A 16880-nucleotide genomic window follows, 5' to 3' on the forward strand; every position below is an offset into this window, starting at 1 on the left:
AAAGTGGAACACTTTTATCATGGATGGATGCACTTTTTTGGGCTTCAAATTTTCTCCAGCCATTCACTGCCATTATAAAGCTTGGAAGAGCCAAGACATTTTTTGGACTGATTGTATTCGTCTGAAAGAAGAATGTCATATACACCTAGGATGACTTGGGGGTGAGTAAATCAGGGGCTAATTTTCCTTTTTGGGTGAACTATCCCTTTAAAGACATATACATCATTCTTACGAAAATACCTGAGATAGCTTGATGAACAGATATATTATCGCTATCATCTGTTTGTCTTCATGTTTCATCAGTTAAAACATCTCTATTTGCATGTTATTATATCCATATAAGGCATTTCTTGAAATGTCATAAGTTTTATACTTCTATGAATCTCACTTGTGGAGTTTTCTGCATGAGGGATGAATCAGTACTGGGCTTCCAGTATGAATGAAACGGATGACATGTGAGTGTTTAGCGATCCATACCGCTATCATCTCCCCATTTTGGGTAAAAATAGAAAAACAATATTAAAGTACTTTGTAACGTAGTTACTTTTAGTTTTTAAGCAAACGACGTATTTACTCTTACTTGAGTCATATTATTTTTCAGTACTTAAGTAGCAATACTTGGTAACACTTTAGGTAACACTTTATTTTACAGTGTCATTGTTACAGTGTAATTATATATTCAAGTACTGAGTAATAATAATTAACAACATGTACTTACTATAGGGTTAGGGTAGGTTTAGGATTTGGTTGAGGGTTAAGTGCATGTAATTATGCATAATTTACTCGTATTACTATGGTAAGTACATGTAACCTATGTAACAAGGACACTGTAAAATAAAGTGTGGTCCCACTTTACATTAAGTGGCCCTAATACCTGTGAACGTACATGGTAACTACATGTGTAATTACAAACTGGTACATAGTATCCACAGCTGTAATGTTTGTGTAACTACACATGTAACGACCCACAGAATGGTATGTGTAAGTACACATGTGTTACAGGAATTATGTAACTACAATTTTGTAGTTTTTTACAACAACAAAAAAACTACATTTGTAGTTTCTACAAATATAAAGTGTGTGAACATTCGCCGGTTCCCACCTCCTTCTTCCCATAGCAACATACCTTGTTACAGCGTTTTTAGAGTAACTCTTTCGCCATGGGGCGCCGGAATAAGGTGGCTATTAACTATTTCTTTTTATGAATTTCCAGACCATCATTGAGTGTCTCAAATACATCACTTCAGGAGACTTTCCACCAGGAAGTAAAGGAAACACCTTTGTCCACGATCCCAAAGTAGGTCCTTGACAGGAGTAATTCAAGTAAACAAATATAAGCTGTTATTGAAATGTTCTCAATTACACATATTTTTGCTTGTCTTATTCAACTTTTTCAAACTTGCAAACATTGTTTCGTATTGTCAATGCAAGAGCTGGGCAGTATGACACTTAGTTTTTAAAGAGTTTTAATTATAGATAATGTTGGTCTGTTGTAGGATGTTCATGAAACGGATGTACAGGCCCGGATCAGACTCCAGTTTAGAGATGTGAATGGCGATGCTGTGGTAGTCCAGAAGTCTATGCAAAGTACACAGAAGGGAAAGAAAACTTAGTTCAAATTCCTTGAGGGTTTCATCAAGTAAGTTGTCTTTTACTAGTCTCTTATACTCACCAAGGCTTCATTTATTTGAGCAAAAATTCAGTAAAAGTAGCAATACTGTAAAAATATTATGTTCCCATTCAGTCAGTCACGTTTGACGTTACGATGATACTGATGTAATGGGGTCTCGCCTGGGAGACCGATCACCTCCAAGTGGTAACAAAACGAGCCAATGGACATTGGCCAGTGAGATTTGCATGTCGAATCACACCCACCCAGACAATACGGGTATAAATAGGACCGGTATACTCAATTCATACATACTTTGCTTCTAAGCTGAGTGGTGGTACTTACAAGACACTGTCACTAGAGCTGCTCGAGCGCAGAGGAAATGGCGGATAGCGTACAACTCGCTGAGGGCGGAAACTATGGTAATGCAGGACTGTCAGTCAGCGGCCATGGGCGGGGCCTGAGCAGTATGATGTCACACTGCTCAGAGAATCAAAACGGCATATCTAATGAGACTGCTTTGGTTTAATGGGGATTAAAGTAAAAGGAGATGGTGGATTTTTATCATTGTAGGGTGATTGTGTTCACACACTGCCAACACACATTAATGTCCAAATACCATGTAAAAGTGGATTTTGCATAATAGGTGCCCTATAATATTCATGAGGTGAGACATTGCTATTAAAGGATAAGCACCCAGCACTTCGCCCACACATCGCACCAGAACCGTTTTTGGAACCAAAACTTAGGAATTTCGCACGGTTCCAGCATTTTTAAAAAAACACTTCCGGTTCTCGGTTCCCAACCCTTTACTCCCACTTGGCCCATGAAAAGTGTAAATTATGTTCCCTGTTTGAAGGACTTGTTTTCTTGTTGGATGTTAATACATCTTGACCTCTTTTGATGTCAGGCACAGAGAGAAAGTGAACCTGAGCTCTAAATGTGCTGAACTAGACCGTGAGATGATCTCATCCCTGGGCGTCTCCAAAGCTGTCATCAGCCATGTCATCTTCTGCCACCAAGAGGAGTCCAACTGGCCTCTCAGTGAAGGGAAAGCCCTCAAGCAGAAGTTTGATGAGATTTTCTCAGCCACAAGGTATTTTTATCTGGACAATGGCTTTGTCACTGAAGCTTCATTCATTAAAAGGGTCATATTGTACTTTTTATTATTGTTCCTTTTTTTTTTTTGAGGTCCACATATGACTCTTTGGTAAAATATGTTTTAGTTTTTCCTTTTACATCCTCTCTCTGAAACTTAGAATTAGACGATCCCCTTCACAAATGCTTAATGGGCAACAGCACTGAATGCCTTTAATTTTTGTCTAGTAATTTTTATAGCAATAATGCTTTTGGAGTGTGAAGGATGTTTTCAGTCAGTTTATGAGTTCATCAAGTTATTTTATCTCAAAAGATCTAGGAAAAGGTATTCTTGCTGCATAGATATATCATCCCCATAACAGCATTCAAATGAAGTTTTAATCATTAATATGTAATAAAATATATATATATATATAGTGGTGTGAAAAAGTGTTTTCCCCCTTGGTAAATATGATCAAATATGGCTGTAAAAAATAAATCTGCATTTTTAATCCTTTTGATATTTTATTTAAAAAATGTGCAAAAATCTAACCTTTCATTGAAGTAAAATAATTGAAAGTGTGTGTCATGATTCTGCCTTCTTGTCTCTGATTTTCCCTGGTCTTGAGGCAGGATCATGACAAGCCCATGTTTTGTGTGTAAGCACATGGCCATTTGTTTGGCTGTGTGCTTGCGTTGTCTCGTCATGTAACCCCGCCCCCTTGTTATCTCATCTTGTTATCTTTATTGTATCATCGCCGTCACCTGTTTCCCTCATTAGTTTCTCCCTATTTAATCCCCTTGTGTTTGCTGTCCTGTGCCGGTTCATTGCCAATCTTTATGTGAAGATTCATTTGTGAGTAACCTGTTGAGAAGTCTTGTGAAGTGTTTTGATCCTGTCTTAGCTGTTAGTTTATTTTTCAGTTTTCTGTCAGTCTTAGTCTAGTCTTGTTTGTCAATCCTGTCTTGTTTTGCCCCCTCGTGGGTTTTGTTTTCCCTGTTTTTTCCTATAATAAATCGTGTTTAGTGTACTTTGTCTGCGCCTGGGTTCTCCTTCCTCATCATCATAACAGAATGAACCGGCCAATATTGAACCCAGCAGACAGTATGTCCTTTCCTGCCAAGCGACAATCTTTTGAAGGGACCCGGTTGGTCGTGTTCCGCGGGATCCGTGGAGGCCGCAGTAGAGGAGGTGATCGAGAGGGTTCTACAAGGTCTTCTTCTCCTGCTTCACTTCCTGTGATCCCTGAGGGTCGCGTCCTGGCCGTTGTTGCCCTTGGTGATAAGGCTGGTTCCACTTCTTCTCCTGAGGCCTCTTCTGTTCCCATTGTTCTCCATGGTAAACGAGGGAGACGAGTTTCCTGGGATTCCCCGTCTGAGTCTTCCTCGACCGAGTCAGCGCTGCCCGAGAACGCCATCCCTGCTCCTGTTACGGTTCCAGCTGAACATCTCCAACTGGTCGCTAGCCCAGCTACAGATTCGGCTTCGCCTTCAAGGAGAAAGAAGAGGAGAAAGGGAGCCTCTCGCTCGTCATCTCTAGCTACTGCAAGCGCTGTTCCAGAGCCCGCTCCTGCAAGCGCTGTCCCAGAGCCCGCCACTGCGAGCGCTGTCCCAGGCGCTGTCCCAGAGCCCGCTACTGCAAGCGCTGTCCCAGAGCCCGCTACTGCAAGCGCTGTCCCAGAGCCCGCTACTGCAAGCGCTGTTCCTCAGCCCACTGCCGTGAGTGCTGAGGAGAAAGCTGCGGCCGATTCAGCTGCTGAAGCAGTTCTTCAAGCCGTATCAGCCCATCAAGACTTACCTGTTGTTGTCGCGGCAAATACCTTATCTAATTATCTGTCACGTCTAGTCAAGATCCTTGAGGTCCCTGTCAGTCCTGTCAAGTCCTCTAGTCCTGAATCCACAGCTGCAAGAGATCCGGTTCCTGAGTCAGCTGCAGCCAGTGTTGATCTGAAGCCCGCTACTGCAAGCGCTGTTCCTGAGCCCGCCACTGCAAGTGCTGTCCCAGCTATTGTGTCCAGTCCCGTCCCAGCAGATGTGTCCAGTCCCGTCCCAGCAGATGTGTCCAGTCCCGTCCCAGCAGATGTGTCCAGTCCCGTCCCAGCAGACAGGAGGATGTCTGTGTCCAGTCCCGTCCCAGCAGACAGGAGGATGTCTGTGTCCAGTCCTGTCCCAGCAGATGTGTCCAGTCCTGTCCCAGCTAATGTGTCCAGCCCCGTACCAGCTGTCACCCGACCTCTGTTTGTTTCCCCGGACACCCCTGTCACCACTTCACCCCGGTCTGTTTCCCCTAAGACTGTTCCTCTTGTTTCCCCATCCAAGTCTGCCCGGACCCCTCGTCCTCAGCCATCGTCCTGTCAACCCAAGACCCCTAGTCCACCTGTTCACCCTGGACTGCCCCCTAAGAACTTTGTGTTTCCTCCACCTCCCTTGCCTTGTTTATTGTATTTGATATGTCACCCCAACCCTGTTATTGTTTTTTCATGTCTGCCTTTATTGTTATTTGTCATGTTTTGTTGGTTTGTGTCCATGTCTCAGTCCGTCATGTCACGTGTTTAGTGTTCCCTTAGGGAGCGTCTGGAAGCCGCTCCTTAAGGGAGGGGTTCTGTCATGATTCTGCCTTCTTGTCTCTGATTTTCCCTGGTCTTGAGGCAGGATCATGACAGGCCCATGTTTTGTGTGTAAGCACATGGCCATTTGTTTGGCTGTGTGCTTGCGTTGTCTCGTCATGTAACCCCGCCCCCTTGTTATCTCATCTTGTTATCTTTATTGTATCATCGCCGTCACCTGTTTCCCTCATTAGTTTCTCCCTATTTAATCCCCTTGTGTTTGCTGTCCTGTGCCGGTTCATTGCCAATCTTTATGTGAAGATTCATTTGTGAGTAACCTGTTGAGAAGTCTTGTGAAGTGTTTTGATCCTGTCTTAGCTGTTAGTTTATTGTTCAGTTTTCTGTCAGTCTTAGTCTAGTCTTGTTTGTCAATCCTGTCTTGTTTTGCCCCCTCGTGGGTTTTGTTTTCCCTGTTTTTTTCCTATAATAAATCGTGTTTAGTGTACTTTGTCTGCGCCTGGGTTCTCCTTCCTCATCATCATAACAGTGTGGGGAAAATCACATTATGAAATAAATGTTTTTCTCCAAAACACGTTGGGAACAATTGTTTGCCCCCTTTTATTAAATACTTTTTGCAACCTCTGTTTTCCAAGATAACAGCTCTGAGTTTTCTCCTATAATGCCTGATGAGTTTGGAGAACACCTGACAAGAGATCAGAGACCATTCCTCCATACAGAATCTCTCCATCCTGTTCTCCGTTATAAGATTTCTAGCACAGGCTGTCAGGTTTAGATAATTATCTGTTGGTATTTGATCGAATCCATGATGCCATGTATCTGAACAAGATGTCCAGGACCTCTGGCAGAAAATTAGGCCCACAGCATTAAAGATACAGCAGAGTATTTCATTTTACACATGGGGTACTTTTTTATCCCTGTGTGCACCAAACCCATCTTAAGTGTTTGCTGCCGAAAAAGCTAATGTTTTTGTTTCATCTGACCATCTGGACATCTTGTTCAGATACATGGCATCACGGATTCGATCAAATACCAACAGGATGGAGAGATTCTGTATGGAGGAATGGTCTCTGATCTCTTGTCAGGTGTTCTCCAAACTCATCAGGCATTATAGGAGAAAACTCAGATCTGTTATCTTGGAAAACAGAGGTTGCAAAAAGTATTTAATAAAAGGGGGCAAACAATTGTTCCCAACGTGTTTTGGAGAAAAACATTTATTTCATAATGTGATTTTCCCCACACTTTCAATTATTTTACTCCAATGAAAGGTTAGATTTTTGCACATTTTTTAAAATAAGATATCAAAAGGATTTAAAATGCAGATTTATTTTTTACAGCCATATTTGATCATATTTACCAAGGGGGCAAACACTTTTTCACACCACTATATATATATATATATATATCCTACAAGAAAACATCGTCCCATTCCAAAGTCTTTTTAGAAGTTTGATATGTGTATATAATTATTTCTTTTCCCCTTTTCCCCTTCATTTAATGCATATTATTACCCTATAAAGGACTGTTGTGTATTATCTACACAATATATGTTTTGTAAATACTGTAAATTCTCAACAATCATGCCAGAGAAGCTTTGAACACTATGGGTCTAATTCTGTAGGCCTACACCAGTAGATGGCGATAAATGAGTGTCTATTTAAACAGACTTTTTTGCATATTGGCTTGTCCTGTGGTGTCATTTACTCATATTAAGCTGGCATTACAAATGAATGGCCGAAAATAACCAAAACCTTTTGATTAAAGGTACATTACGGTATTGGAGACCCTGAAGAAGTTGAGACAGAAGCAGGCCCGGACTGTTATTCTCTGCAGTACGGACCTCAAGTACCTAAAACAGTACAAAGATAAAGCCCTAGAGATTAGAGAGCTGCTGTCCACTAAAGAGTCTCAGCTTTCTTCATCCAAAGAGAATGTCCAACGCATCGAGAATCAGATTGACCCACTGAAGGCGAGACACCAAGAATTTGTTGGCTGATCCGGTTTTCTTTTTATTTTCTGTGGGATTTTAGAATAGAGGTTTTCCATTTTTGAGATCTGTGGGAATTTATTGTTTTGGATAATGAATATTTAAAATTCTATTTAATAGAGGCAGGTGTATGGGTGGGCCGGTAGACATGATTAATCAGTACAAGTTTTTTTTTATTATTTGATTATACAGTTTATGTAGCATTTCTTATTTATTTATTCTTCTGCATTTTTTATTTTTTATTTATAAATTTTTTTGGTCATATATCTTGGAAATTGGTTTCGTATTCTTATTTTATCGCTGACTGTTTACATGTCTTCGAGCTTGAGTTTAAAAAAAACAAACATTTTAAGCCTAGTATTCGTTTTTTGTGACAGGAATTATGACATTTCTATGGTATCAACATTTTTGTAATCATAACCTAATTTAAAGCGAAATGATATATATGGTGATATATATCGTTATCATGAAATAAATTACTTGTATCGTGATATAAGATTTTATTCATATCGTTGTTGTCATTGGCAGCAAATTCATCCCAAAAATATGTTTTACATGTATGTATTTACATAAACATGTAATAATGTGTATTTGTAATAATCCAGTCATTTAAATTCTTTATTAATAAAAAGGTCATCAAGATTAGTACTTTTTTTTTTTGATACTTGTTATTTATTTATACTTATTATTTTGATACCAAACTACAATATAAAATTGATTCTAAATTATTGATAAGTCTGACATCAGTGCAAAAACAGAAGCTTCACATTATGATCAGTTGAGTTAAAAACAAAAGATAGATGAGCCCCACTGTAAAATAGTCCAAATGTGTGCTTGTGACTGCACATCAGTTGAATTTTAGCCCATACACTCATGCAGTCATGTGATGTATATTCACTAAACACACTTTCCCCATGTTTTCAGAACCGACTGTATGACATAGACAGCAGCCTCAGCAAAATAATGAAGTTGGATAATGACATCAAAGCTCTGGACAGCAGGAAGCAACAGATGAAGGATGATAACCGGGAACTAGAGGAAAAGATGGAGCAGGTAACCCAAGTTTTTTTTTTTTTTTTATATCAGTCATCAGTTATGAAGCTTTCACTGCTTCTCAGTATTAGTCATAAATGCCAGATAATGATCATGCGAAAGCAGAGGAAGTGTTTTGCATAGAAAACATGTACAGGATGTTCAGTAATTTATGGTTTTGGTATATTAACTGCTGCTGTTTTTCATCTGATGTTGGAATGAGGGGTTTGCGTTTGCTTGCTTATCTTTGTCATTTGTTTTATATTGTTTGAAAATAAAAGAGGTCCATCCACTAAGTTTTCTTACTAAAAGCCATACAATTTTCTTCATTTACCTAAGGGTTCTTCTGGACTATTGGGGATCCAAATAAACTCTTAGTGTTATACTATGTGTTTGTTCTCAACAGTGCTCCCATTGAAGTCACATTAGTGTTGATGCTTTGGTTCACTGGTAGTCAAGTCAAGTCTCATTTATTTATATAGTGCTTTTTACAATACAGTTTGTTATCAAAGCAGCTTTACAGAGATAACAGGAAAATAGTGCAGCAAAGTTTGTTTCCAGAAGAAAACAGCGTCACAGTCCAGCTTAAGTAAGCTCAGTGATGTTTCATTTTTGGTGTAAAAAAAAAGTTAGTAATTTATATATATATATATATATATATATATATATATATATATATATATATATATATATATAGCAGCTCTGGTGAAAACAGTGATGTCATCATCCAGCTCACTTCAGTTCTCAGATAAGTTCTCAGGCAGATCAATAATATTGTTGAATATTAAATAAAATGTCCCCAAGTGACAGATTTGAGTTCAACCTGAGTCATGTCTTGATTTATTCCTCCCCTCTTTCTTTCCCCAAAGGTTACTTCTTAAATTGTAATAAAATAGAGAGACAACCATCAATATTAAACATGTCTTGAGTCTGGAGAAATGTAGAGTTGTCAGCATTACAATGAAACGTAATACCATGTTTTCAAAACATATCACCTAAAGAGAGCATGTACGGAAAGAAAAACGAAGGGCCTAAGACAGAGCCTTGCAGCACACCGTGTGTTCATTCCTTGGGGCGCCTTGACTCTGTCTTGTGCTGTGTTTTTAGGTGACTGTCAAAGAGAAGGAACGGAGACTTACAGAGTGCCAGCGCGAGTTAGAATGGGCCGGCCAAGAGTGCAAGAGGATGGACCGCATCAAAAATGACTTGCTAGTTGAGCAAGGTAGTCGTTTGCTCCTTTGCTATTCATTTATTGTTGTGTGGTGGTGGTGGAAATGTGTTCTCTATATCAAATGGTTGTTTCGTTGATTGTAGTATTTAAAAGAGTCAATAGAAGAATAGTGACGTCCTTAAGTTCTTATATAAAGTGCTCTCGTCTCGAGCTTTTGGCGTTAAACACATATATTTTTTTCTCCCACTTTGTGGCCTTCATCATTTATCCTCTTTTTAAATTGAAATAACTACTACTGCAAAGTTACTTCACTTAAGAAATTTTGCTTTTATAGATTAGTTATTCCAGTCCTAAAGTACACTATACTTGTAGACATGCACTAATAACTAGGCTAATACTTTCACATCGAGTGATTTTGCTCAAAATGCATTTTTAGCAGGAAAAAAGTTTATTCTTTCTCAGAGCTGTTCATCGTCATTGTTTCTGTTCATTTGAAGGCCGTCTGCAGCTGGAGGCAGATAGACACACACAAAACATTAAAAACCCAGGTGAAGAGTTTAGCGTCTTCCCTGGAGTTGGAGGGCTATGATCGGACTCCTCTTAACGAAAGACAACTCCAGAGCTTCCACAGACAAGTCAAAGAGAGACTGGACCAGGACACTGAAGCCCTCAACCAAACTATGGTGGATAATTGAACTGCAGGACGTCATTTACCACCCAGTTCACGCTCTTTTGTATGTATGTATATATATATATACAGTATATATATATATATATATATATATATACACTGTATATATATATATATATATTGCATTGCCAATTTTTATACACTTTATGAAGTGTTTTATCCAATATAGAGACATATGTAATGTTTGGGTAACACTTTAATTATATTATTTTTGTATTATTCAATGCTTAACAGAAAATTATTAAATAATATTAATTCAGATATTTATAAATATCCTGAAACTTCATATATTTTCAAAAGTTCAGTATTAGTATCAGTTTATAGCATGTTGCCATTTTTAATAATAATTTCTTGTTTTCAGCAAGATATGCAGGAGAAAGAGGCACAGAAGCAGCAAAGCATCGATGATCTCCGTGATAAGAAGACCGGTCTAGAGAGAACCGTTGAGCTGAAGAGAGACATACAGGCCAAGAAACAACAGGAACTGAAGAACATCAAGTGTGATCTCCAAAAACTGGAGGGCTCCTCTAGCAGACTGCAGGAGCTGGACACTGAGCTTCAGAAAGCGGTTAGATATGCACTACACCACTAAACTTGCTTTGAGCATTAAGCCCAAAGTATACTTAGTTTTTTTTAACGCATGCGCTAGCATATGCGTACAGTCGAACTCGTAGCCTTTCAAAATATACTCCATTTGATAGCATGCAGACGGTCGACACATGCACTCTAGAAAGTTTCATCTATGTCCAGTGTTTGCCCTATTTTTCTCCAGAAGTTATGACTGATAAAAATGTCTTTTAAAATAAAGTTGCGGCTTTCTCATAACACCCCTCACACAAACGCTTGTCAATGTATGTTTGTTGTTGTTGAAGTCTTCAGTATGTTCTATGTTGTTGTTGTTCCGTCTCTTTTAGTTTCGTTTTCTACTGTGAAACAACAGCCGGGCCAGTGTTGCCACCTTATGGAACAACTGAGTAGTGCAACACAAATTCAGTCCGCTTGTGTGACCTGCGCATACAAAACGTATTTCATTTGTCAATGTTCTGTTGGTTTCCACCAACTGAACCTTTAACTAAAATGACTATGGAAAACATTTATGTATATAGCGCGTTCATGTCAGCTAACAGCTTGCACCAGCTCAATCCCTCTTTTGGGGTAAAAAACTACTTTGAGGTTTACTGAAGACACACAGTGAGAAAATAGCGATGAAAAGACACAGACACAGTCATTTTTGCAGCTGACCTTATTGCATACATATGTAGGAGTTTCCCTTTCAGATGTAAAATTTATGTGAGAAGTGTATTTAAATAAATTATACAACGTAATCTACTAAGATCTGCGGTATTCAATTTACTGGTATTTGCGACATTATTTTTAATGTCAGTCAGGATTACAGTCTCACGCTAATTTGCCCTGTTTAATAAATCTGGCCTAAAATCTGAAAATAAATTGTAGAAAGAAAACAATACTAACACCGCAACCAACAAAACTACCATCATTGACACCCTGCATTGCTTTTGTATGTGTTTTTCTTAATGTATGTGTGTTTATAGGAGCGTGAGCTTGATAATGCCACGCAGGCCTGTACTGTGGACAGTCTGAAGGCAGAAGTAATCGATCTACAGAAGGAGAAAACTGAACTGGATCAGGCCCAGCGCAGACTGGACCAGGAGATGGAACTGCTCAACACACACACCAGGGCACATGCAGAGATGGACATGCTCAAGAAGACCAAGGTAAACACACACATCATTCTCGCCCGCAGCCATATCACCTGTAGCCCAAGACTGGTTTCCCACTGACAGGGCCGGCCCGCGGCATAGGCGGTATAGGCAAATGCTAGGGGCGCCACTCATCCATAGGGGCGCCAGAATGAGTGAACGAGTGAATTTTTTTTTTTTACATATTTTTTTTTATAATAGGCTACTATTTTAAAACCATTCATTCGAAATACTACCAAATAAAGCAAAAAAATAAAAATCCGGCTCTTCAATCTTCCCCCGCCCATCGAGTGCTTGAAGTGCGTCAGAAACAGAGCGCGCGCGCGATCAGTTGTTGGTAATTTGTTGTGTAGCGTGCCCGACGCCGCATCCAATGTAGACAGCACTGCTTTTGTTAACACACAGCTCGTAGAAACGGGCGTGGCAGCTCGCGCCAGTTCTAGACGCGGTGAAAGTTTCCTGATTGTGACGGAAGGCCGAATTTACATGACACATTATAAATGAGCATAGTCTGCGTCTCTGCGATAGATACAGTGCCAAAAATAAGAGAAGAGGATAAAGACAGAGGTAAAGAGATGTAGTGAATGAACAATTTATTGCATAGGAGTAAGATACTACAATTTCATGGCAGTTATTTTTACCTTAAACTTAATGTTAGCAGTTGTTCTGAGTTCCCAGACTGTGATTTTGTACAATCATGTCAGTTTTAAGACGCATTTTTTATTATCACTTTTTTATTAATGTTTTACTCTACAGTTGTGCAGTTTTTGGGGGATACAGTACAGGCCAAAAGTTTGGAAACATTACTATTTTTAATGTTTTTGAAAGAAGTTTCTTCTGCTCATCAAGCCTGCATTTATTTGATCAAAAATACAGAATTTTTTTTAATTTTGTGATATATTATTACAATTTAAAATAATTTGTTTTCAATTTATTATACTTTATTATACTTTAAATTATCATTTATTTCTGTGATGCAAAGCTGAATTTTCAGCATCATTACTCCATTCTTCAGTGTCACATGTGACATCCGGTCTATCACATGATCCTTTAGAAATCATTCTAATATTCTGATTTATTATGAGTGTTGGAAACAGTTCTGCTGTAATGTGTGTGTGTGTGTGTGTGTGTGTGTGTGTGTGTGTGTGTGTGTGTGTGTGTGTGTGTGTGTGTGTATATGTATATATATATATATATATATAATATATATATATATATATATATATATATATATATATATATATGCTAAATCATGAACACAATGACAGGGTGAAATGGGCTGTGATGCATGGGGCGCCAGGTAAAATCTTGCCTAGGGCAGCAAATTGGTCAGGGCCGGCCCTGCCCACTGAAGCTGAGCAGGGTTGAGTCTGTCAGTACCTGGATGGGAGACTCCTGGGAAAACTAGGTTGAGGCCAGTAGGGGGCGCTGCTCACCCTGTGGTCTGTGTGGGTCCTAATGTCCCACTATAGTGATGGGGACACTATACTGTCAAAAAAAGCACGTCCTTCAGATGAGACGTTAAACCGAAGTCCAGACTCTCTCCAGTTGTGGTTGAGGAGAGACCGTATGTACAGTATTGTACATTAGTACATTAGAAAAGCGCTTTATAAATGCTTCATCCATCCATTGTGATAACACCTTTATGCCTAATTCCGAAACAAATGCAGCAAACAAACAAAACAAATGTCTTTGGACAATAAAGGGGTGCAGAGATGACATCAGAATTCTGCTAATAATCTCGAGATACCACAATATATCCTACAAAATGTGTAAAGTTCTAGATGTGTTTGAGTTTGCCAGCACAATGTTTGCAGTAAATAACTGTAACACTAGATGTCAGTACAGTCTTTCTGCAGTTTCCTGACCGCCTAATATCCTCCAGTCTTTTATAAACACTTCAGTTTGTCATTTTTACATCACAAAAAATTAACTATTTATAACAATAGTGTACATTTGTACACTATTACAGTTGTACATTGTGTTAAATTTCAGTTTCAACAAAAAAAGTTGAATTGATGCCTATTAAAATGAAAACTAATGCTAGGTTTATTTTAAAATGTTTGATGGGGCATCAAAATAATTTATAACATTCCATGCTGCCTAAAGCAAGATATGATTGGAAATCTGAATTTAAAAATGAATGGTCAATCAAACACATCATCTTTTACAAACATTGGTCATCCATTTCTTACTTTGATAATTTTTCAGATTAATTTCTTTAATTGAATAGATTGCTTTTAAATAATTATTTATTAAGGTCATGTGCAATCTATAAAATAGTTCCTTCAGAAATTAGGCTACTTTTTCATACTCTTTTTAAAAAGCAAGAGTGTTTTAGCAAAGACAATATATGCTACTATTTATGTTTTAGAAGTTTGCAGATTTTTATATACAGTATATGGATGAACCAAATTATTCCCATTATTACATTTATCAAAATGTGCTGAATCAGAGCAAACTGTGAGATATTACCTGGACGTCACTTAGGCCAAAAGGCATTCTTTCTAGGCAGTTATGGCAGTATACAGAATATACAGCACAGTAATGTCTGGATAGTGTGATCTATAGACTCTAATATAGCAGTTTTATGATCAGTGCTTATGCCAGACAGAGGCTTGCAAAGAGACAGCTTTATCCAACTAGAAAATAAATAGTTCATCTCTGCTTCGGATTCCAGATGGAGAAAGAGGAGCAAGTGAGGAAGATCAAGTCGAGACACAATGAAGAGCTGGTGTCTCTGCTAGGACACTTTCCAAGTAAGAGCGAGCTGGCAGACTGGATCCACTCCAAAACCAGAGAGATCAACCAGAGAACGGCTCAGCAAAATGAAGTCTGTCGCCCTTTGATTTGTTTATCCGCAAACGTTTATTATAATAAGCTAGAGAATGCCATAAATGATGATATTCAGTGTGAGGGCCTATAATGTTTCATGCAGTTTTAATCAGTATTTAAATGTCTACGTGATGAGCGACATACACACATGCATTGACACTGATGTAACAGAAAATACTGGCCTTTGTACAACCACCCACATACTTAAATCTTATACATATTTGGTTTCGATTTCTGGGTGCCTGAGGAACAGGTCATCTTCAGGTCAGTGGAACATGCAGTGTAGTTTTCAAATGGTGACGTTTAGCTTACACAGACATGTCTAAAATAGGGCTGTCTAGCAAATATGGCAGATATGACTTGCACTTGTAGTAGTGTACATCAACTGTTCGTAAGTTCACACACATCAATAAAATACATGTTTATGTGCAAAATAATATCGGAGAATGTACAATTTTCCAAATGCTGTATTTACACAATAAAATGTAATTATCCTCCAACTTTAACAGTGCTGAGATAATTCCCAATAAATGTTAATACGTCCTTTGCAGCCTTCAGATAAATTAACTAGCATTACTAGACAAGACTTTTCATTTTTATTTTTCATAGTAAGGAGCTTGCATCTGGAGAACAGAAGAAGACTCACATCATGGCAGAAATCAAACATAAGGAAGAGCAGCTGGTCAACTATGAAGAGAGACTTTTCAACGTGTGCGGCAGTCAGGACTTCCAGTCAGACCTGAGTAAACTGGAGGATGAGCTGGAGAAGTCCTCTAAACAGAGAGGTATGCTCTCACAAAACATTTCAGATCCACACTAAATCTACATACTGTGCTCATTTTGTAGGCAAATCTTCAGAATAGTGCCAAAAATCATATACATTTGGTAGAAAATGCTAATATAATGGACAAATCATACATGAGCCCGTTAGGGTCGAGGGACGCGTTTTGTGTATGATGGCCTTTGAATTCTGCTGAAGTCTTTGAAGCTTTTCAGATGCAGATTCTGTGTGGGCCTGCTTGACGGTAAATTACTGTTTATTGGTAAACAGGATATAGACTTTCTTTATGCCAAGTAGAGCAATGACTGTTGATATGAAGTCTGATAAGATATCAAGCTGGGACCCACACAGCTGAGTTTATGAAGTCCACAGCAGTTACACAACCCAGTATGTGTGTGAATTCAGAACATTCCTGGTTTTCTCAGTCTTCCGTGTTTTGAATGTGATTATCGGAAGTGTTGGGGAAAGTTACTTTGAAAAGTAATGCATTACAATATTGCGTTACTCCCTTAAAAAGTAACTAATTGTGCTACTTAGTTACTTTTTTTTTTAAAGTAATGAGTTATGTTAATTTTGCGTTACTTTTTTTGCACCTGGGCTGGGCTTGTTTTTTTTATAACAAAAAAGTTATATTTTTGGGCAAATGTAAAGACCCTTTCACACCAAAAGTGAAATAATAAGCCTCAGGCTGAAGGAAATTCATGGCTGTACAGTAGAGGGCGCAGCTCAAACAAACCTATCAGCTCTGCTGCCATTTCTGGATAACGGAAGAATAGGATGCAGGTTTAACACTTTAACCAATAAAACTTAAAACTTAAAAGTTTAACACTTACTTTAACCAATAAAACAAAAAAAATCTATAGTCATTTTTGCTTATGGTTTAACTGAATCATCAAGGCAAGGCAAGGCAAGTTTATTTATATAGCACATTTCATACACAATGGCAATTCAAAGTGCTTTACATAGAAGAAATAAAAAGAATACAAATAAATAAGAATAATTAAAACAGTTATATATACAGAAAAATAAAATACAGTACAGTACAAACAGTCGGACGAACAGTGGCACAGTGCTCATTCAGTAAATGCATAGCTAAACAGAAGTGTTTTGAGTCTGGATTTGAATGTGACCACTGTAGGAGCACATCTGATCTCTTCTGGAATCTGGTTCCAGCTACAGCTGGCATAATAGCTAAAAGCAGACTCGCCATGCTTTGAGTGAACCCTTGGTATTTCTAGCTGATATGATCCTAATGGTCTGAGTGATCTGTTGGGTTTATATTCAGTGAGCATATATGCAATGTATTGAGGACCTAGGCCATTGAATGATTTATATACCAGTAATAATACTTTAAAATCAATCCTAAATGTAACTGGGAGCCAGTGTAAAGACCTGAGGACTGGTGTGATATG

At 38.5% G+C, this 16880-nt stretch overlaps 1 protein-coding gene and 1 pseudogene across 2 annotated transcripts in view; both read left to right on the forward strand.

Annotated features, from left to right (window-relative positions):
• The window catches only part of LOC309477809 (DNA repair protein RAD50-like), a 45613-nt pseudogene that overhangs the window by 16653 nt on the left and 12080 nt on the right, over positions 1 to 16880 (forward strand). Inside the window, exons 3-13 of the transcript in view lie at positions 1214 to 1297; positions 1497 to 1639; positions 2520 to 2705; positions 7015 to 7219; positions 8162 to 8329; positions 9377 to 9491; positions 9938 to 10123; positions 10493 to 10699; positions 11685 to 11867; positions 14533 to 14685; positions 15297 to 15472. The product of the transcript in view is annotated as a DNA repair protein RAD50-like (transcript). The remainder of the gene's footprint in view (positions 1 to 1213; positions 1298 to 1496; positions 1640 to 2519; positions 2706 to 7014; positions 7220 to 8161; positions 8330 to 9376; positions 9492 to 9937; positions 10124 to 10492; positions 10700 to 11684; positions 11868 to 14532; positions 14686 to 15296; positions 15473 to 16880) is intronic.
• LOC309477870 (uncharacterized protein) lies at positions 3338 to 5756 on the forward strand. Its single transcript, XM_082141346.1, has 2 exons — positions 3338 to 4235; positions 4302 to 5756. Exons 1-2 carry the CDS (start codon positions 3761 to 3763, stop codon positions 5240 to 5242), a joined length of 1416 nt encoding a protein of 471 aa, XP_081997472.1. The 5' UTR covers positions 3338 to 3760; the 3' UTR covers positions 5243 to 5756.

The sequence above is a fragment of the Leuciscus leuciscus genome (genome assembly GCF_965113295.1).
Source record: "Leuciscus leuciscus genome assembly, chromosome: 16".
Taxonomy (NCBI): Eukaryota; Metazoa; Chordata; class Actinopteri; order Cypriniformes; family Leuciscidae; genus Leuciscus; species Leuciscus leuciscus.